Raw genomic sequence first — 21,819 nt, 5'->3', positions numbered from 1 at the left:
CTGTTGGAAAACTATTAGAAACAATCAACAACTACAGCAAAGTTGCAGGGTACAAAATCAATCTACAAAAAACAGTTGCATTTCTATATGCTAATAATGAACTAACAGAAAGAGAGCTCAAAAAGATAATACCATTTACAACTGCATCAAAAAGAATAAAATACCTAGGAATAAATCTTACCAAGGAGGTGAAGGACCTATACAATGAGAACTACAAGACATTACTGAAAGAAATCCATGATGACATAAAGAAATGGAAAGATATCCCATGCACGTGGATTGGAAGAATAAACATAGTTAAAATGTCTATATTACCTAAAGCAATCTACAGATTCAATGCAATCCCAATCAGAATCCCAATGACATTCTTCACAGAAATAGAAAAAAGAATACTAAAATTTATATAGGGCAACAAAAGACCCCGAATAGCTAAAGAAATCCTAAAGAAAAAGAACAAAGCAGGAGGCATCACAATCCCTGACTTCAAAACATACTACAAAGCAATAGTAATCAAAACAGCATGGTACTGGTACAAAAACAGACACACAGATCAATGGAACAGAATGGAAAGCCCAGAAATAAAACCACACATATACGGACAGCTAATTTTCGACAAAGGTGCTAAGAACATGCAATGGAGAAAGGAAAGTCTCTTCAATAAATGGTGTTGGGAAAACTGGACAGCCACATGCAAAAGAATGAAAGTGGACCATGTGCTATCGCCATTCACAAAAATTAACTCAAAATGGATCAAAGACCTGAAGGTGAGACCTGAAACTATAAAACTCATAGAAGAAAATATAAGCAACACACTATTTGACATTGGTTTTAAAGGAATCTTTTCGGATGACATGCCTACCTAGACTAGGGAAACTAAAGAAAAAATAAACAAGTGGGACTTTATCAGATTAAACAGCTTTTATAAGACAAATGAAACCAGAATCAAGATGAACAGACAACCAACCAGCTGGGAGAGAATATTTGCAAAACATACATCAGACAAGGGGTTGATCTCCATAATATATAAAGAACTCACACAATTGAACAACAAAAAAACAAACAACCCGATCAAAAAATGGGCAGAGGAAATGAACAGACACTTCTCCAAGGAAGATATACAGATGGTCAATAGGCACATGAAAAAATGCTCAACATCACTAATCATCAGGGAAATGCAAATCAAAACAACACTAAGATACCACCTCACGCCCGTTAGAATGGCTATAATCACCAAGACAAAAAACAACAAATGTTGGAGAGGATGTGGAGAAACAGGAACCCTCATACACAGCTGGTGAGAATGCAAATTGGTGCAGCCTCTATGGAAAACGGTATGGAGATTCCTCAAAGAATTAAAAATAGAGATGCCCTATGATCCAGCCATCCCACTACTGGGAATCTATCCAACGAACCTGAAATCAACAATGCAAAGAGGCTTATGCACCCCTATGTTCATTGCAGCATTATTCACCATAGCCAAGAAATGGAAGCAACCTAAGTGTCCCTCGACAGACGATTGGATTAAGAAAATGTGGTATATATATACAATGGAATACTACTCAGCCATAAAAAAAGACAAAATCGTCCCATTTGCAACAACATGGATGGGCCTGGAGCGTATTATGTTAAGTGAAATAAGCCAGAAAGAGAAAGACAAACACTGTGTGATCTCACTCATATGTGGAATATAAACCAACACATGGACAGAGAAAACTGGACTGTGGTTACCAGGGGCAGTGGGGGTGGGGGGTGGGCACAAGGGGTAAAGGGAGTCATATATATGGTGGTGGACAAACAAAAATGTACAACCCAAAATTTCACAATGTTAGAAACCATTAAAACATTAAAAAAAAAAAAAGATTCAAAAAAAAAGGTTCAAAAAAAAAAAAACTTATCAACTCTGCTCACAATGCACTAAATTAGCTGTTACTTATACACAGTCACTGGATTTAAGAACAACAGATGAACTTTTAGCCTTTCAGAACCAAATCTGTTAGATTCTTCTACGGATCGTAAATGGAACTAAGCTTTGAAAACTTGTCTATATTAGTCCTTATGCAATTCTTATTTCCCCTACTGTTCTTGTTTTTAACCCTAAGGGATTACTTTTTTCCTTCATGAAGTTAGGATTCCACCAGAGGTTCTAACACTAAAACCACCGTATATCACCCCCTCCCCCCATTATAAGATTAAACAGTTAAGTGGCAGGATTCCAACAGATCTGATTCTAAAGCTACTATGCTTTGTTAACAGAAAAATAATCCACTAATTGAAACCTCTATCATTTTTCCCATTAGAAATATGCTTTAACCCTACTCCAAAATACTTACCATATGAAGCCTCTCAACTAGTTTTTGATCCCCAAGGCAATTATTTGTGTCAAACCAGGAATCAAAGTCCTAGATTAACGAACAAAAAAATATATTACGATCAGAGATAATATTAACTACAAATACCCTATTATGCCAAATATAATGATTTCTAGAATTAGTTTAATATTTGAGTTGTGAACCACAAAAATCACTTAGTTCAATCCCCTATTTTTCCTATGTGTCATTGTTAACAATTTTAGAACTAGTTTGAGAATCATATTACTTCCTAAACATTTTTCTCAAAAACATCAGGATGACAAGTTTCAGAGTGAAAAGAAAACAGCTGAAAAGTAAGTTTTATAGAATTAGAAAATTAATATGCTTCCTCAGTTTCAGAAAAGCTTAAAACTTAAAATCACTTTGCAACCTGTTCACTAGGCCACTCAGACTACTCAAATACAAGATTTCAGAGCAATATCCATTTTAATTAAACTTACTAAAAGTGAAATTAAGATTACCAGCATTTCATTAGTATTTGGGTAGAATCTGAACAAGGATAGTTTCTCTATCCTTACTTCTTGAGCATATTTATTGTATATTTGCTTTGTTAGTAAATATAATCTTAGAATTCATTGTGTTAACTAAAACAAAGCTTTAAGAGATCATTCAACAAATGAAAGTGTCAATACAGTTAAGAAAAAAAATTATCTCAAAAACATCAAAATACATAAAAGCAGAACTAAAGTAGCTTTCTGAGACTGCTTAAATATCTTTGGAGAACACAAATTTCTCTATTCTTTTAAAATGACCCTTAACACAACAAATCAAAATAAACACCTTTCAGAACTTACTTGAACAAACGTACTAATGTAAAGCTCTCCAAAGCCACAGACTCACTCACACTCTCCTTCTTTCTCTCTAGCCATGGGAACAAAGGTTCAAAAACGAACCCTGGTCCAGCAAAAAACTGAAATTACTAATAGCATAGACTCTTGACATATGTATTATGTTCCTAGGTACAACCAACAGTTCAAATAGCTAATTAACAATTTCTATCACTACATATCATTTACTAAAGGTAAAGGTTAGGTTCTATGTTTATTAGACCATAAAAAAAATGACTAGCCAGATTTCACCAAATTTGAAGGCCATCTTGGGGAGACACCACCTTGGACTTAAAACACAAGCCACGTGAACTACGTAAATTCAATCGGGGAATACCCTGAGCAGCACCTTAAGAACATAAGCAGTCCACCTACAGCCACTGAAACAAAGTCAAGCCCAACATGACCATGAAACAGGAATGTGAATCTATGACATTCCATACAGAGAAAACAATGATTTATAAAAGGAGATTGAAATCAAAAGGCACCAAAGTAAACTCTGAGGATGCATAAAAAACTTAGTAGGTTACACCCCACTAACGGCCTAAAAGCATGAAAAATTAACAATTATCTCCAGCAATGCTTTGAAAGGCAAGCCAATTCTATCACAAAAATGTATAGCATGAAACAAAAATGTTATTATTATTCCAACCAGAAAACAGTAAGAAATACTTACATCAGCTGAATTAAAGACATCTGGCAACAAAAAATTAAGAAGTGACCAGAGCTCATGCAAGTTGTTTTGAAGAGGTGTTCCAGTTAATAATAGTCGATTTGTAGTCTTGAATTCCCTCACTATTTCTGACAACTGAAAAAACCAAATTCATCATTAGAATATTCTACATATTGATCAAATTCTAATGAAGGCACAAATGATTTTCATATATAAATAACAAATTACCTTAGATTTTTCATTTTTGATCCTGTGAGCTTCATCTATAACTAAGTACCTCCAATTAAATTTTTTGAAAACAGACTTCTCTTTAATAAGCATTTCATAAGATGTTACACATACATCCCATTCTCCTGGTAATAAAACATCTCTGACGAAAGCAGCCTGTGTAGCAAGAGAAAAAAAATTACATTATGCAGAAATAAACTACACATTAAATTTAGTGATGACAAGTAATCTAATATAGTAGTCCCTCCTTATCCACGGGGGATACGTTTCAAGACCCCTCAGTGGACGCCTAAAATCGCAGATAATACCAAACCCTATACATACTATGTTTTCTCCTATATAGATACCTATGATAAAGTTTAATTTATAAATTAGGCACAGTCAGAGATTAACAACAATAACTAATAAAACAGAACGGTTATAACAATATACTGTAATAAAAGCCATGTGAATGTGGTCTCTCTCTCAAAATATCTTAATGTACTGTACATAGCCTTCTCATGATGATGCGAAATGATAAAATGCCTACGTGATGAGATGACGTGAGGTGAATGACGTAGGCATTGTGACGCAGCGTTAGGCTACTACTGACCTTCTGACAATACGTCAGAAGGAGGATCATCTGCTTCTCGACCTCGGTTTAACTGAAACGGTGGAAAGTAAAACCACAGATAAAGGGGGTGGGAATATTAAAAAGGGATAGAGTCATCTATAGAATGCAAGCATCTAGAACAAGCTCAAAGTAACTTCATTAATCATTTAAGTGTCAGAGCCATCTAGTAAAACATAACTGAAAAATTAATCAGTGCAAAATTCAATAGACTAACTCTTAAAACGTCTTCTTTCTTCAACTCCACTAAGTGCTGAACTTCTTAGAAGTCAGGTTTAGACAAAAGAGAGCGGGGTTTCTGACATAAAGATAGAGGACTGAAAGATAGTTTGCAGTAAGCATTTTCATTCACGTTTATAGAGGTATTAAGACATTGCTATTATTATTCTCATTTTTCAGAGTGAAGAACTAAAGCAAAAAGTGATTAAATAATTGGGCTCCAAAACGTAAAAAGCAATTTGGTAACTTAAAATACCCGAAGTATCTATAAAGGGAGAAAAGAAATCTAGAATCATTACCGATAGCCTAAGGAAAGGAAAATAAAATTAAGTACATAATCCTTCAATATAGTCTGAGTAAATTTTTAAATCTGAACCTTATATTCTTAACAGTGTCATTATTTCCATTTCTTCTTCTAAAAAGGATGTATCAACTGATCAACATTTTAACTTATTTCCATCGATATCATACCAACTCACCAAATTACTATAATTGACTCAGTCCATCTTTAAAAACTACTCTTCTATCACTATTATCACTATATATATCAATCTAAAAATCTGGCTCCTTACATTTCCAACCACTTGCACTCAAAACTTTTAAAAACAAGAAAATGCTTCTAGAATGAGAACACAGCCTTTGATTTTATACATCCACTCCCAGGGCAGAACCAAACTATATTCTTACAGCTTTCTACAGTCTACAACTCCTTTCCCCCAGTATGATTCTTAACCACCAAGACAAACTTACATCATCTGTAATGAATCTGTAAATTACTCATTTGTGAAGACCAAGTTTATTATTGGACTCCTTCTGTTTTATCCCTTCTCTCGCTATCCCCCTCCCCCAAACCTAAATTCAAATTCTTTTAATATCAAAAATATAACAAAATACAAGCAACTTACTCTTTGTTCTTTATCGCCTATCAAACAAACAGATCTAAGTGTTGGTACCCATCTCTTGAATTCACTCATCCAGTTGTGTAATGTAGACTTAGGAACCAAAACCATATGGGGACCAGGAATGTTTCTATAGTGTTTCATGTACCCAAGAAGAGAAATTGTTTGAAGAGTCTTTCCTAGGCCCTGAAAAAATAACCACAAAGCACTGAAACAAACACAAAAAACAGACTTCCATGTTTATACTTCCTGACATATATAAGAACATTTAAAAGAAAAGCTATGTGTTTATAACAGCTATAATGGCAAGAAATTGATACGTGTCAAGTTTATAAATATGTCATTTAATCTTCACAAGTCCATGAAGGCGGTACTATTAGCATCCCCATAAGGCCCAGAAGTTTAAGTCACCTTCCCAAAGTTACCCAGCAGAGCTAGAACTGAGACCCATTTCTTCTGACTCCATATTTTCTCCAAATAATTGTCTTAGCACTATAGCTATATGGAAAACTTTTTTAAACATTCACTACATAACTAGTAAGTGGTAAACAAGAGATAAAATGTTTTATGAGATGGAACTATATACAAGCTACCACCCTGGAGAAAATACTGATGATAAATCAAACATTCAATTGATCCCTCTTGTGTTTTATAGAAGTGGGGGGAAATGGCCAAATCATTATATTACAAAAGTCAAGCAAAAGCATGTTTCTCAAAATGTATTATTATTAAATTTATTATACTTTCATAGAAAATAATTCCTCGCAATTAAGCATAGACCCTGCTTATGCAACTAAAGCAAGCTGCTTATACCAGTTTGACAGAGGATGTTTGCTAACAGTTCTAGACTGTAATCAACAAAAACTTTATGTTAATACTGCCAACTTTTTATAAATTTAATGGTAAAAAGTATCTTAAATTACAAAAAATGGTATTCTAAAAAACTACCAAACACATACCATTTCATCTGCAAGGATACCATTGATGCCATTCTCATACAAAGAAATGAGCCAATTTAATCCTCGGACCTGATAATCTCTCAGTTTACCCCATTTTACATCTAAGAACAAAAGACAAAACACAATGCACATTTTAAAGAAAAGAAATACAGGCAGGCAGTCCCCTTCCTCTGCTACTCAGAGGTGCAACTTGGGCCTACACATGTTTACTCCAACTTTACTTTCTTTACTAGGTTTTAAGAAAGGGAATTTTCCAAGTTCCAAGTCACCCGAGATAGCTGCTGTGGTCTGGAGGGGAGAAGGAGCAGATGGATATGGAAGATAACCAAGTGCAGGAAACATGACTGCAGGCATCACAGTACCGACCCTAGTCACTCAGTTCCTATGTTACCTATATACTGGTCCTAGAGACTCTTTAGCCTCTTCATTTCGTTTTTTAATTTTATCACAAGTGTTTCTAACCAAGTGTTTTTCACTTTCCATGATGACCCAAATAGAGGTTCTCTGGAGGTTTTGTTTTCCTCCTAACAAAGGGAAAATAGAGGAAATAAACTGTTTTCCTTTACTCTCGTAAGTTACTTTTCCAATAGGTCCTATAGAGACAATATCTCTTTCATGCTTTACTACATAGTTCCCACCCCAGAATAATTACTAAGTATATGCATCACAGTCACCTGACTTTTTTTAATACGTACATTCTGCACCTCGTTCCCTTTTGAACACACTGCTTTAAAATGAAAAGCTAACCAATGCTGGGGAACACTAATTACAGTGTAAGAACATGAGAAAGAGATAACCCAAATAATTGAAATTTCCTTTCCCCCTTATACCATCCATCTGGCTCTGGCCTCTAGCTTTACGAAAAGAGATGGAAACTGGGTCCTCTACAGCCAAAGAAAAAAATCTGAAAGTACACACATTAAGTAGATTGCTGAATTTCTAATCAGGTCCTGTCCTGCCTGAAGCTCAGTGTGCTAAGAGTTAAAGATTACAGATAATTAAATAACAAATCCAAATTTTATATCCCATATTGACCTTTATAAATTTGTTTGTTGTTCACAACCACCAAGACCACACAAACTGGTCATCAAATGAGAGAGGAGGAGGAGGCTGGGGAAAAAATGCTAGGCTTTAGTAAAGACAAATGTGCCACCAAACAAGATAATATATAGGTAAAACGTAAACCTGGTTAACCATGTTTTATTCTGGAAAACCATTAATAACAAATACATTTCAGAAAAAAATTTAAAACAAATTAATACAAAATCAGGAGATGAGTAAGTAAAAGTCTTCATGAAGTACCTTCTTTTTACACATTAGTTTTCTTAGCTAGGGCAAAGAAAAAGGTAAAAACCACTCCTAGTTTTACGTATACATTCAGGCAACAATAAGCAAACACACTGGCATCTTATACCCCTCTGAAATACACCACCACTATTATACTAATATACTAACATTTGCATCAAAAAAATCTGAAGTATATTTCACAATCAACAAATTTCAAAAGACAACCAAAAAGTTCCTTTATAAATTATAGCCAAGACATCCAAAACATTAACCAAAGGATGCCTCAAAAGGGGATTTTTTAAAAATCAAGTAATTAAATACGTATAACGTACATGATGGAGAGTCTTCAAATCGAGTGCAAACATTGGTTGCTTTGGAGCTTTCTGTTAATAGTTCTTCATCCTCCTCTTGCTCTGTTCGACGGTGTCGGTAGCTGTCAAGTTTAAAATAAAACCAAGTGATTTGAGTTTTGGCTTTAAATTTAACTACCAGCTACTATTTCAGTGTAACACTCAAGTGGCTGACCAAGACTCCACAATAATAATTTTTTAACAGGCATCTAAATTAAGAATAAAAAAAGTAAACAGTAGAAATTATTAGTAAATTTAAACCTGAAATGTTTTCCATAGCTTTCTAAAATATACATACAATTAGAAATAGAGTAATACCTTAGGTTAACCAGAACCTGATAAAAGTTAAATGTGATTAAATGTTATATCTAATTTCAAGGAAATATGCTGTCAGAAAAATCTCATAATTTGTATTTTAAAGTTACCGTTTTAAGCATTTTTGTCAGGAAAAAAAGTAGTTCCTGAAATCACATTTTAAAAACTGCAACCTTCACCAAAAGCTGCAGAATATGCAGAACAGACTTAGGGCTTAAGCAATGACTCTTAACCAGAGATTCATCAGAATTCTTCAAAGCTTTTTAGATACACATGCTCAGATTCTACATCCCAAGAGTCAGATACATCCCCTTAAAAACTAATTTTCTGAAGTTTATAATATTGCCAGATTTCTTAATCTCTAAAGGGCTCAAGTTACTACAACTACTTACTCCCCAATTCTGAAGCTTCCAATTTTATACCTTCATACATTCAACAAATACTTCGTTTAAATTAAAAAACAGTAGATTACGCCACTCTTGTGATCTCTAAATCTAATTTATAGCTTGACTTCTACCACAACTACATGGTTGATGGAAGAGGATAATCATGCTTCCCAGACAGAGAAGCATTCCTCAGAAATTCAAGCCAATGTAATAAATATGCAAGGATCTTCTTGCTTGTTTTATATGCTTCTAATCAGAATGTCTCAGCGTGTTATTTCTTGTATTTCTCTGCATTATAACCCTACGAAACTTAGTGCAAAGATCCACCCCCAACCCCAATTTATTCTCCATAAACTAGGATAGAACTTGAACTTTGTTGCCTTTTTTTAAATAAAATCTCCTTCACAATATATTTTCAAGATGGCTGATTATTATGGTCGTGAAACTGAAGATAAAGGCTGGAGTGTTCCGTATTACTTCAAACTGAGGCATCACTGAATATAACTGTGGATAACGGCATGGAAAATAAAGGCTGTACGTCCCTATACTCAAGTATAGTACCATCACCCTAATTACTTTACATAAGTTAACTTTCCATTTAAGATGGTTTGAAGGGTAGAGAAGAAATTGTTAACTGAGACTCCTTTTCCCCAATAACACTAATAAGATCAAGCTGAACAATTCACTATATATTTACCACAGAACATCTTTACTCATAGGATCTTAATAGGAGTATTTCTTTTCATGACATCATACTGACTACCCCATAACAACATCTATTAACAGTAGTTTGCATTTTCAGAGCATGAGACGGATGCGATTTAAATAGCTGCCAACTTCTCAAGTCTGAACAATTTAAATACACGCGAAGTGCAAAGTTTTCTCTCATGAAGTTTCCTAAGTATTAAAACAAAAGCACTTTGGTTATACACAATGGATAAAGAATAAGATATAATGGATGAGTGGAATACTCCAAATAAAATTAAAGTATTACGCTTTCTGATGAAAACCCCTTCAAGATAGAGCTCATACCTCCACGTTTCTGTAAAACATGTAGTAAATTTAACATTGTTGATAACAGTTTGTAATTTCCTCTTTTAGATAACCTAGCATATTTTAATTACTGATCACATTTCATTTTTCACTTTGGGAATTACACACCATCTTTCCAAGAAGTTGAGACTGCTCTAAATCTATTAATTATTATTAATTAAACATCTCAGTTATCCAATCAGCACAAAAACTCTAAAAAAGAATTTATAAATTCAACATGTAAGAGTTATTTTACACATTTTGAACCACCATCTAAGGGTAGCATACAACTTGACACTTCTATTTATATAAAGACAACTAAGTATGTAACAAAAATTTTAAACAAACTGCCGTGGCATAAATTATCACAATATTCCACACACTAGCACAGACTTCAGATAAAAGTAACACCCTCAACGCATGTATGTGGTTCAGGAGACTAGAGCATACACCAAATCAGATCTAAATTCAAGCCTCGATTATTCTAATTACTTCTACGTGATGTTAAATAGGCAGCTTAACCTCTGCCTCTGTTCCTCTCGAAAGAATGGATAACATCTGAATTTCCTACTCCATGTGGTTGTTGCAATCCATAAACTGCATAATGCTATAAAATATAAGGCATTATGCATAATTTTTATTTATACATACATGCATGGCTTCTTCTTGCCAAGCCAACTGGGACCAAATAAATAACAGCACTAAAATAATTTTTTTATTGAAGTGATTTGATGCTTCTAATGAAGATTATCAAAAATAAATTGAGTTCAACTATGAAGTACAAACTATTACTCACTCGCCAACTGATAGCAAGTTCTGTTTTTCATCCTTTTTTATTCGTGGGCGCCCTGGTTTCATTTTCAAAGGTGAGGTTGGAGTCTTCTGAGCAGCAGGTTGAATGAAATGTGCAAACAGTTCTGTCTGCTTTAATAAATACTCAAATCTATTCGCTCGATCAGTTTGCTACAAAAAATTTAAGACATATTTTATCAGAATGTTACTATAACTTCAGAAATCAAAGTTTCAACATGCCTCTATACAATGAACTCAGCAATAAAAAGGAATCAACTATTGACACATGGAACATACAAGAGTTTCAAAATCATTATACTAAGTGACAGAAGCCAAACATAAAACGCCACATACTGTATGATTCGACTTATATGAAGTTCTAACTAGTGACAGAAAACAGATCTGAAGTGGTAAAGGGATGTGGGCTGGAGCAAACTTTTTGTGGATGACACCACTGTTCTACATTATGATTGCAAGGTGGTGAATGACTGCATTTATTTGCCAAAACTCGATGAATTACAAACTTAAAACAGCTGTGTCAATTACGCCTCAATATAGTTGACCAAAAAATATCAAATAAAAAATTAAAAACATTGGGTAATACATGTGAATTTATTCAGTAGTGGGGAAAAATGCATTGGTCATTCATCAGGCAGTGCCAAATTTTAAAAAGGTATCAGGCTTGAAAAACATTAAGTTTATGAAATATTCATTAACCCAATGCAGGTCTTAACACTATTTCTTCCTTTCATATCTAACATCTGCTGCTTTGAATGTTCCCTATTATCACAACAAGAGAATGGAAGAATTTGAACAAAAAAACTTAAGATCCTTAAAATCAAGTTTCCATAAAATTAAACAATAAAATCTAGAGCCTTTCCACAACAGACTTTTTACAGACACACTAATATAGTTTGGTTAAAAAAAAGGAGAAACAAGAAGACAAGAGCAGCTCAATAAACAGAAAAACCAGTTACTCAACATCTCTGCCTACAAATGTTTAAAATGTGGGTTTTAGAATGAATTACAAAAATGCATTTTACTTGGTAAAGCAAACACCAGAGGTATCCAAACATCATAATGTTGTAAAAGTTATGTTTTTTTTAAAGGAAAACACAAATCTTTAAAATCACACCAATGTAAAAACTGAAGACCAGTTTGCTATCAGGAAGGCACATGGTGATAGTGTTTCACTGGGTCACAAATGACAGTCATCAAAGTAGCGCAATCTGCACAATTAACAACAGGCTGTCAACATGCTTCTCCCTGGTAACGTCTATAGGTGGCGAGCTTTAGTTTGTTTTTGAAGATTACAAATTGTTTAAAGTACTGAACTAAGAGACATATATCTGTGTGTATTTTTCACAATTTCATTTCTTGATTCATATGTAATAAAAGAAAAGCCAAGAACATGCAACTAGAAGATGCTGGGACTGAAAAAAGATTATTCAATTATTGTGATTATGTTTGGAATCAATATAAATAAGCTTTGGAAATAAATTCAGATATAGTCTAGACATTTTAAGGTAAAAGCTATTCTACAATATTCAAATCACTAAGCATTCTTCACTTCTTTCAAAACATTTTCAAATCAACATTATCTTCTTAAATAGCTGTTCAATTCAACAAGTACTTTTGTGTGTCTAGCAGAAAACGCACTTTGGTTCTTAATGAAGTTTTCATTACAGTTCAATATTGAAAATAAACATAGTAAGTAAATTATATAAGACTGTCAGAAGGTGATAAGTGCTCAGAAGTAAAATAAAGCAGGGTTAAGGGAGACGGGAAGTGGGAGTAGCACTGAAATTTTCACCAGGATGATAAGGAAAATCCTAACAGAAGTGATGTTTCAACAGAGAAGCGGGGGCAGACTTCCCTAATTCTTAGGTCTTATCACACCTCTCTAACGCTCAACAACGTTTAAGGGCTCTAGATATCTTAATACAGTATTTGTTCAAAGTATAGTTCATGACCCATCAGATCAAAAACATCCAAGATCCTTGTTATCTTCTACAGGATCAAGTTTGAGAACTACTGTCTTAAGGGATTAAGTATCAATTTCACTAGGGTTCTATCTACACAAGACTCAATGGTTTCAAAATTCTCTCCCTCTACTCATTCATTCAAGTAGTGGTGGGGTTACAAACTAGTTACAAAGAACCAAGGAGTTCAAAACAATATTTACCGAACAAGCTTTCAGCAGAATCATGGCAAAGATTAGGGGGAAAAATCAGCAGACTTTGTTGCTCGAGAGAATGAGATGGTTAAAATTAAAACAACTTGACCGCTCTGGCTAGGAATTCCAGTACTATGTTAAATAGAGGCGGTGAGTGTGGGCATCTTTGTCTGGTTCCTGTTCTTAGAGGGACAGCTTTCAGTTTTTCACCATTGAGGATGATGATAGTTGTGGGTTGGTCATATACGGCCTTTATTATGTTGAGGTACTTTCCTTCTATACCCATTTTCTTCAGAGGTTTTATCATAAATGGATGCTGTATCTTGTCAAATACCTTCTCTGCATCTATTGAGATGATCATGTGATTTTTATTCTTCATTTTATTAATGTGGTGTATCACGCTGATTGATTTGCAGATGTTGAACCATCCCTGGAATAAATCCCAACTGATCATGGTGTATAATCTTTTTAATGTATTGTTGTATGCAATTTGCTAGTATTTTGTTGAGGACTTTTGCAATGATGTTCATCAGTGACAGTAGCCTGTAATTTTCTTTTTTTGTGTTGTCCTTGTCTGGTTTTGCTATCAGGGTAACGTTGGCTTCGTGGAATGAGTAAAGGAGCTTCCCCTCCCCTTCAATTTTTTGGAAGAGTTTGAGAAGGACAGGAAGCAACCTAAGTGCCCATCAAGGGACAAATGGATAAAGAAGATGTGGTATATATACACAATGGAATACTACTCCACAATGGAATACTACTCAGCCATAAGAAACGATGAAATCCAGCCATTTGGGATAACATGGATGGACCTTGAGGGTATTAAGTTGAGCAAATAAGTCAGAGGGAGAAAGTCAAATACCATATGATCTCACTCATAAGTAGAAGATAAAAACAAACACATAGAGACAGAGATTGGACTGGTGGTTACCAGAGGGGAGGGAAGGAGGGAGGGAGGGAGGAGGGCAAAAGGGTTGATTAAGCACATGTGTGTGGTGATGGACTGTAATTTGTCTTTGGGTGGTGAACATGATGTAATCTATGCAGAAATAGAAGTTTAATGATGTACACCTGAAATTTATATTATGTTATAAACCAATGTTACTGGAATAAAAAAATAAATTAAAAAAATCTAAAAAAAAATTAAAATGACTTGAGATCTTAGAAAACAGGTAAAAGGAGAAAAACTAACAGATCCTAAAAAAAACAGAAACAATAGAATAAGATCAGGAACCTGAAAGAAATGAATCATGAAATCAAATGGAAGAGTAAATCAGTAGCCTTGGACAAGCTTCTTTCTCTGAGATAGGAGGAAATGACACAGAACAGTAGAGGCCACACGTTTGGAAATACACTGAAGACAGGCCTGCAATTCTTTGTGGAGGAAGACTGAAAATGACGGTGTGGCAGAAGTGGAGTGGAAAGCTTAATCGGAGTGGTCAAGTTTTAGAAGTGCTAAATGGAATTGTTGAGCAATAAATATTGAGAGGCTAAGAGAGTAAAGACCACACATTTATTCTGGTACAAATCAGCACTATTAGTTTTCTCAAATAGTATTCAGGACCTGGCTTCAAGAATGAAGAGTGGGAGCCAGCCCTGATGGCCTAGTGGGTAAAGTCTGGCATGCTCCACTTCAGCGGCCCAGGTTCAGTTCTCAGGCACAGAACCACACCACTCATCTGTCAGTAGCCATGCTGCCGTGGTGGCTCACACAGAAGAACTAGAAGGACCTACAACTAGAATATACAACTATGTACTGGAGCTTTGGGAAGGAAAAAGAGAGAGAGAGAGAGAGGAATATTGGCAACAGATGTTAGCTCAGGGTGAATCTTTCCCAGCAAAAAAAAAAAGAATGAAGAGTGAATATCAAGACTTACCTATGGTTAGGAACTAGAGGGTGATAAGGGAGCTTGCTTAGAAGAAAACTGCTAGTCAAGATCATGATGCTGAAAAAGGAAATGAAACTAGGAGACTGAAAAACTTGGAAGAAATGAGAAAACATTTACAATAAAGGCCCCCATGAAGATGAAAAGCACTGTAAAGAACCACTGAAAATCTCCATTATATAACAAGATTTGCGTCATAAATATACTTTGCAAAAATATGAGATTTGGAAGAGGCCAGATCATAACAAAGGAGGCAAATAAAGAAGCCAAGGACGGGGCTGGCCCCGTGGCTTAGCGGTTAAGTGCATGCGCTCCGCTACTGGCAACCCGGGTTCAGATCCTGGGCGCGCACCGACGCACTGCTTGTCCAGCCATGCTAAGGCAGCGTCCCACATACAGCAACTAGAAGGATGTGCTACTATGACATACAACTATCTACTGGGGCTTTGGGGAGAAAAAGGAGGGGGAAAAAAAAAGGAGGAGGAGGATTGGCAATAGATGTTAGCTCAGGGCCGGTCCTCCTCAGCAAAAAAAGAGGAGGATTAGCATGGATGTTAGCTCAGGGCTGATCTTTCTCGCAAAACAAAAAAGAAGCCAAGGAAATAATGCACGCAATAGAACGCTGAACTGATGGGAAAAAGAGAAATATTTATGAGGTTGCAAGGACATGAGATTGTCATGGACAGCTTGGGTATATATTAAGAGGAACTTTCATTCATTGAGATAACACTAAGTAGATGTGTGGAGTAGACAACGAATTCAGTTTTGGATATTCCCAAGTAAAGGGTACCAAACGGACGTACATGCCCAACAAGCAAATGAAAACACAATGGCTGGAGACATCTGAGCTAGAGAGAAATATTCAGAAGTATTCAGTTTAAAGATGGCAGATGAAAACCAATGATAAGGATCAAACTGTCCAAGAAGAAATGTTCAGAATGCAATGAAAAAGAATAAAGAGACAGTCAAGTAAACAGGATATCATCAAGGGAAAAAAAGGTCTCTGAAGGCAAGTAAAAATTTTGAGGAGCGTTCACCAATATCAAACACAAGTGAGTCAAGAATGAAACTGAAATGAAGCCACAGAATTGGCAATTTAGATTCACTAGTACAGTGTTAATGACAGCATCTAAATTGTGAAGGATTAAATTAATGAATGAGAAAAATAGAGCCAGCATATTTATCTTTTTCTTTTTTTTTTGTGAGGAAGATCAGCCCTGAGCTAACATCCATGCTAATCCTCCTCTTTTTGCTGAGGAAGACCGGCTCTGAGCTAACATCTATTGCCAATCCTCCTCCTTTTTTTCCCCCAAAGCCCCAGTAGATAGTTGTACGTCCTGGTTGCACATCCTTCTAGTTGCTGTATGTGGGACGCTGCCTCAGCATGGCCGGAGAAGCGGTGGGTCGGTGTGTGCCCGGGGTTCCGAATCCGGGCCGCCAGTAGCAGAGCACGCGCACTTAACCACTAAGCCACGGGGCTGGCCCAATCTTTTTCTTTAAATAAGTTTGACAGCAAAGAAATGAGATGGGATGGTTACAGATATACATATATATAAAATGTAATAGAAATCATATAAAATAATCTCATATTTTACAGTTATTATACGTATTACGCACATTATGTATGTGTATACATATACATGTGTGTACAAAAAATACACATCATACATTTTTAGGATTTTAAAGCTATTTAAGAGATCCAAAAATATTTACTGATCTTGAAGAGAAAGTCAAAAGACAAGAAGAAAGTAAGTTTCAAAAAATCTACTATGTTAAAATCTACTATGTGCCAGATATTGTTCTGGATGCTAAAGACAGGAAGATTAAGCCACTGTTCCTACTCTTAAGGAGCATACTATGTTATGTTGTGTAGTGTAGTGGGTGTTATTATTTACCATATGTTATTTTAACTTTTTAAGATTTCAATACAAATAAATGAGTTTAATCCATATAAAGCACTCAGAACAGGGCCTGGTACATAGTAAAGTATTCACTGTTAGTCATTATTATTATTGAATCTGAATTTAAATTTAAAGCTCTTTGTAGGTATTGGTTAAGTCATGGTTTAAAAAAAAGTTTCCTAAGAAGTATGAGATGTGAGCCAGGTCTTTAAGGATTCAAGCATAACATCATATGCTCTTTTGTAAAGATCCCATCCATACTGTAAGAATGCTGTGGGTAAGGAGCATGTATTATTCTCTTTGTAACCAGTCAAGTACAATGCTAGACAGATGCAAAATAAACACACCTTAAATAACTACTTCTCTGGTCTTTAATTCACCTCACTCCCAATACTAAATCTTAAAATCAAGGGGGTGTTAATATAAGCCATATATTTACCTAATATTACGTGAATTCATGTAATACTTCTATATTTGCTTTACATTGGCAAACAAGATACAAATGTTACAGTAGCCCACATTACACATATTTCAATTGTATATCTGTGCCTCAATTATAAAAAGTAAGTAAATGTAGACGTGTGGTACATTTAATCACCTAATAAAAAGTTATTACAGACTATTCATATACCTAGAACGTACCATTTTTTCTTCGTAAGTAGGATCTGGTTCTTGGATTTCTTTTTGCTTTCCGGGAGAGGCATCATCAAACACTTCCTGGTAGGAGGGAAAAATCATGGATTGTTCTTCAAGAATAGTCAGTACACCATTATCAAACTGATTTCTGCCCAAAACACATTCTAATAATAGACTCCTTTCCCAAACTTCCTAGATACGTAAATGGCTGTCATCTAACCTGATAGGAAACCTTCATGAAATTCAGTGACATGATGATAACAATCTATTTAACCCACATATGTAAACTGCATGGCTACTGGCAATATTAAAACACAAGATTTTTATCTACATCATCCTAATTACTTTCGGCAAATCTCTTTTCTAATCAATAAAAATTATGAAACCAAATTAAATAGTATAAAATGTGAAGAAAATATATTTCCTTTTAATCATAAAATCGCAGTGTACCATGCTACTACACAAATGTACACCCGGAAAGCAGCATTATTAGTCACCCTGATTTCCATTTTCTGAAATATTACAAAAAATTTATCATGTAGCCTAAATTGAACACTCTCTTAACTACAATCTGATTCCTAAATTGGTAATAAATGTGCTATTCTTGCAAATTTATTCACCCTGACATTCAAAATGCCACAAACAACAAAAAAACAGCAACAACTTCTACACTGCAAGGTTTCACTCATCCATTAAAAAACAACATAAGAACAGCTAGTAAAGTATAATTTTCATTAATGATGTACAAATCTGTGCTTGCAATATACACTATAATAACGCTATCTCTGGTTAAAAAGTTGGGGGTGGAGGCTGGTACACTACTAGAATTAAGAGGTCAAATGACCTCAATTCAAGTCTAACTTCATTGCTAAGACCTTTAGGCACCTGTGTAACCTTAAACTCATCACAAATCTCTGGTCTCCACAAGTAAAAGCGACAAAGCTACCTACCTAGCCTACCGGAAGACCATGAAAGGTCAAATACACTCCAAAAAAATAAAATGTGCTTTCCAACAGTAATCATCATTCCTTCCATAGTTGGGGGGAAAAAAAAAGATTTGGATTCCAAGACTCCTGAGGTCATATGATTATTGGCATACAGAGTGCCTATCTATCAGTCTAGTCAATAGTGAGAGCTGAGAAGAACAAAGACAGGCTCCATCCACACTGCCAAAAGATGATAATAAACAAAAAATGAGATTGTTTCCTTGATCTATCAGTACCAAGCAAAAAGGAAAAACTAACTGAATACATAGGAAAGGTAGCTAATATTTCTGGGAAGGTCAGCTTTGTCAGAAAAAAATCATAAATGAAAGATTTCATTTATTTTCTGATTTGGGGAAAACCCACCTTAAATTCTACTTTCAAAAAGAAAATGGCATTTTAAAATATGTTTTTCAACTGTGAACAGATTGCCAGATATATCATGCATGTATACTCAAACCTAGTTTTTACCATTGATTTTACTCAATGACTTCTGAATTCAGTTGAGGGAAAAAAGCAGACAAGTGACATTTATTTTAAAAGACCAAAAAAAAAAATCACACTATAATGTGAAAAGAAAAAAATCACAACTAAAATTAGTCAGTGAAAAAGAGATTGATAAAAGATAAAATTACTGTAACGCCTATTCTGACAAGGTAAAAGTAAGTCATTCTTTAATAAATGACATTGTCAAATATCTCCTTTGTAAGAACATGATAAGGCAAGATATGTGGGAAAAGGGTCAGTTTCAGAGCAAACATGGGTTCTATCACAGGTTCTACTTATCAGAAGACTCAGTTTCCTCATCTGGCAAATACTAAAAATACCACTGACTTCATTTGGTACTTATTATCACATCAATAGTAATACTTAAACTCTAATTCCACTTTAATTTAAAGATAGCAACTGAAAGCCAAAATAGTTTAGGCTTTAAATTACTCTGCTTTCTGACATTTAAATAACATCTCTAGTGAGACATCGATTATTATTCTAAAATTTAAATGACAGACTCTTTTGAGAGGCTAATGAAAACTCTGGATACCACTTTGTAAACAATTGTGCATTTAAACACAACTGCTTTCAGCGTCACAGATTTTCAAACCCCCTTAAGCCATGGAGTAGGACCAGGTTAAAAAGCCCTGATAATCCAAAAGAACTATTTAAAACCTTGAGTAAAAGAAACAGGCAACACTAGATAGGAAATGGAAACCAATCTCAAATCACTGAAAACTACAGAATATCAGATGTCCTACTTCACTAAAACCTACCCTCATCGCTAAAAGTTCTTTGAAAAACTAACAAAATAATGTTACTTTACCCTGGATTAGACCTTTGGTGCCCAAATAAAAATACTGAACCAAGTATTTCAATGGTAACCTGCGCTTCCATTTCCTTATTGTGTTAATTCTGCATCAAGATTCATTTTTAGAGCAGTATTACCTCCATTCCGTCTATCTAAGGATGGAAAAATCCCAAAAAGCCTTGGGCTGCGACTATAAAATATCTCAAAACAGATCGAAGGCCAAGAATGAAATTTGGAAGGAGCAAGCAATCACTTTGTTCCCAGACATCGCAAAGCCTTGGAGCACACCCAAGAGACCCGCCTGGCCGCTCCCCAATCTTTCCACCCCCGCATACTGTCACCATTCCCCGGCCAACCCTAGCCAAAAGGCAGGGTCGGCAGCGAGCGGGACCAATTTTCAAAAAAAAGGCCAAGGCCCAAAAAGAGGAATTGCGCCGCACTGAAAGCCAACTAACCGCCCTTGGCTCACTAATTCATTCATCCACCCATCCATTCCCTCCCCCTAAATGAGAGGGGGGTCCAAAACAGCTGCTGCTGCCTTGGTCGCTTCCCTCCCTAAGGAACAGTGCCTGGGAGGGGCCTCCTCTCCCTTCACAGGAGCAGCTGCGCCCCGCTTATCCCCACTGCGCACTCGGCCATCCAGCTCTCGCCATTGTTTCTGCCCAGAACAGATACCGCCCCCGCAGGGACCGGGACGAAGAAAAGCAGGCCCAAGTCCTCGGATGCGCTGCTTTTAAATGCCTTCCCCACCCCGCCCGTCTATCCCTCACTCCTAAGGGGCAGCTCCCTCGCCCTTCCCCCAAGTTTAGTGGAAACTAAAACCTAGATTCAGAGACGAGAGAGAGAATTACAGGAGTCTAGAGGAAAAAAATTAAAAAACCCGGGTAAGTCCCTCTTGGCCTCGGTAATCAAGAACATCTGTTTAATAAGAGAGTTCAAGGATTTGGCAAGATTCGCTCCAGAGACAATGTAAAATGGGAAGTGCAGAAATCCATTTCAGCCTCGTTGGGTAGGTTAAACACAAGGGCGCAAGGGTGAGAGCATCATTTCGGATCCAAAGAGTTTGAGGCCGAGTTTGGGTGCAGAGAGGCTACGCACAGCTCTGCGTCCGATCACTAAAATCCAGGCGAGGGAACCAGCTCCTCCTCACCACGGCGCCCTCTCCCCAGGCCACAAGCCGCCCTCACCTCCATCTCGGAGTCCGCGGGGCCGGCGCTGGCCGCACAGGAAGCCACCTGGGCCGCGATGCCCTCGGGGCCGCCTTTGTTGCTGGTGTTGCTCCCGCTGCTGGCGGCCGAGGCTGCGGGCTTGGAACGCGCGCTCTCGGGAGGCGGGGGTGGCGGAGGCTCGGCCGCGGACGACATGATGTTCCTTCTGCGTCACCCGATGCTGCCAGAGGCCGGGCCGGCAGGGAGGAGGAGGAGGCCTAGGCCTGGCCGGCTACGTCGCAATGAGCGGACAGAGGAACGAGAGGACCACCCGAACGCCCCCCGCGCCGCGGCTCCGCGCCGAGCCTGAGCCGGGCCCAGCAGCCTCCTCCTCTCGTCGTCCTCCTCTTCCGCGGGGCTCGGGGTTCGACCGGCGCTTACCTCACGGCGGGAATCACGTCGACGAGAGTGGGCGGGGCCACCCGGGTCACTGAGGTCAGGGAAGGCGGGCTGAATTACAGGAGGGCGGAGGGTTGGAGGAAGAGGAAGGGAAAGCGAAAGAGAGACCGAGGCGAGGAACTAGTTTCGCCCCCTCCGCTTCTTCCTCGTAGATAGCATCTATCTCGCCAGCATCCCAGACAACTACCTACGCCACCGACTTTCAACCCTCGCGAGATTGATAGTTGGCTAATTGACTGAGTACCGAGTGCGCATGCGCATTCTCCTCTCCTCACCCTAGCCACGCCCCCTTCAGGGCCCCCAGCGGGCTCTAGGGCGAGGAGTGGGCGGGGCCTCGAGGAAGAGCTCGGAGACGCAAGTCTGTGCGTCGGCTCCCTGGCGTGA

General features: G+C 37.0%; 1 protein-coding gene across 1 annotated transcript in view; it reads right to left on the bottom strand.

Annotated features, from left to right (window-relative positions):
* The window catches only part of SMARCA5 (SWI/SNF related, matrix associated, actin dependent regulator of chromatin, subfamily a, member 5), a 45,781-nt gene extending 24,197 nt beyond the window's left edge, over nucleotides 1–21,584 (bottom strand). Inside the window, exons 1-9 of the mRNA XM_058550126.1 lie at nucleotides 21,016–21,584; nucleotides 17,549–17,623; nucleotides 10,951–11,117; nucleotides 8,404–8,504; nucleotides 6,785–6,885; nucleotides 5,832–6,011; nucleotides 4,098–4,253; nucleotides 3,873–4,004; nucleotides 2,331–2,399 (exon numbers count right to left, since the gene is read on the bottom strand). Coding sequence (XP_058406109.1) covers nucleotides 2,331–2,399; nucleotides 3,873–4,004; nucleotides 4,098–4,253; nucleotides 5,832–6,011; nucleotides 6,785–6,885; nucleotides 8,404–8,504; nucleotides 10,951–11,117; nucleotides 17,549–17,623; nucleotides 21,016–21,192 — 1,158 coding nt within the window. The 5' untranslated portion in view covers nucleotides 21,193–21,584. The remainder of the gene's footprint in view (nucleotides 1–2,330; nucleotides 2,400–3,872; nucleotides 4,005–4,097; nucleotides 4,254–5,831; nucleotides 6,012–6,784; nucleotides 6,886–8,403; nucleotides 8,505–10,950; nucleotides 11,118–17,548; nucleotides 17,624–21,015) is intronic.
* Nucleotides 21,585–21,819: the final 235 nt, after the last annotated feature.

The sequence above is a fragment of the Diceros bicornis genome, chromosome 11 (assembly GCF_020826845.1).
Source record: "Diceros bicornis minor isolate mBicDic1 chromosome 11, mDicBic1.mat.cur, whole genome shotgun sequence".
In the NCBI taxonomy this organism is placed as follows: domain Eukaryota; kingdom Metazoa; phylum Chordata; class Mammalia; order Perissodactyla; family Rhinocerotidae; genus Diceros; species Diceros bicornis.
This window is presented reverse-complemented; position numbering and strand designations above follow the sequence as displayed.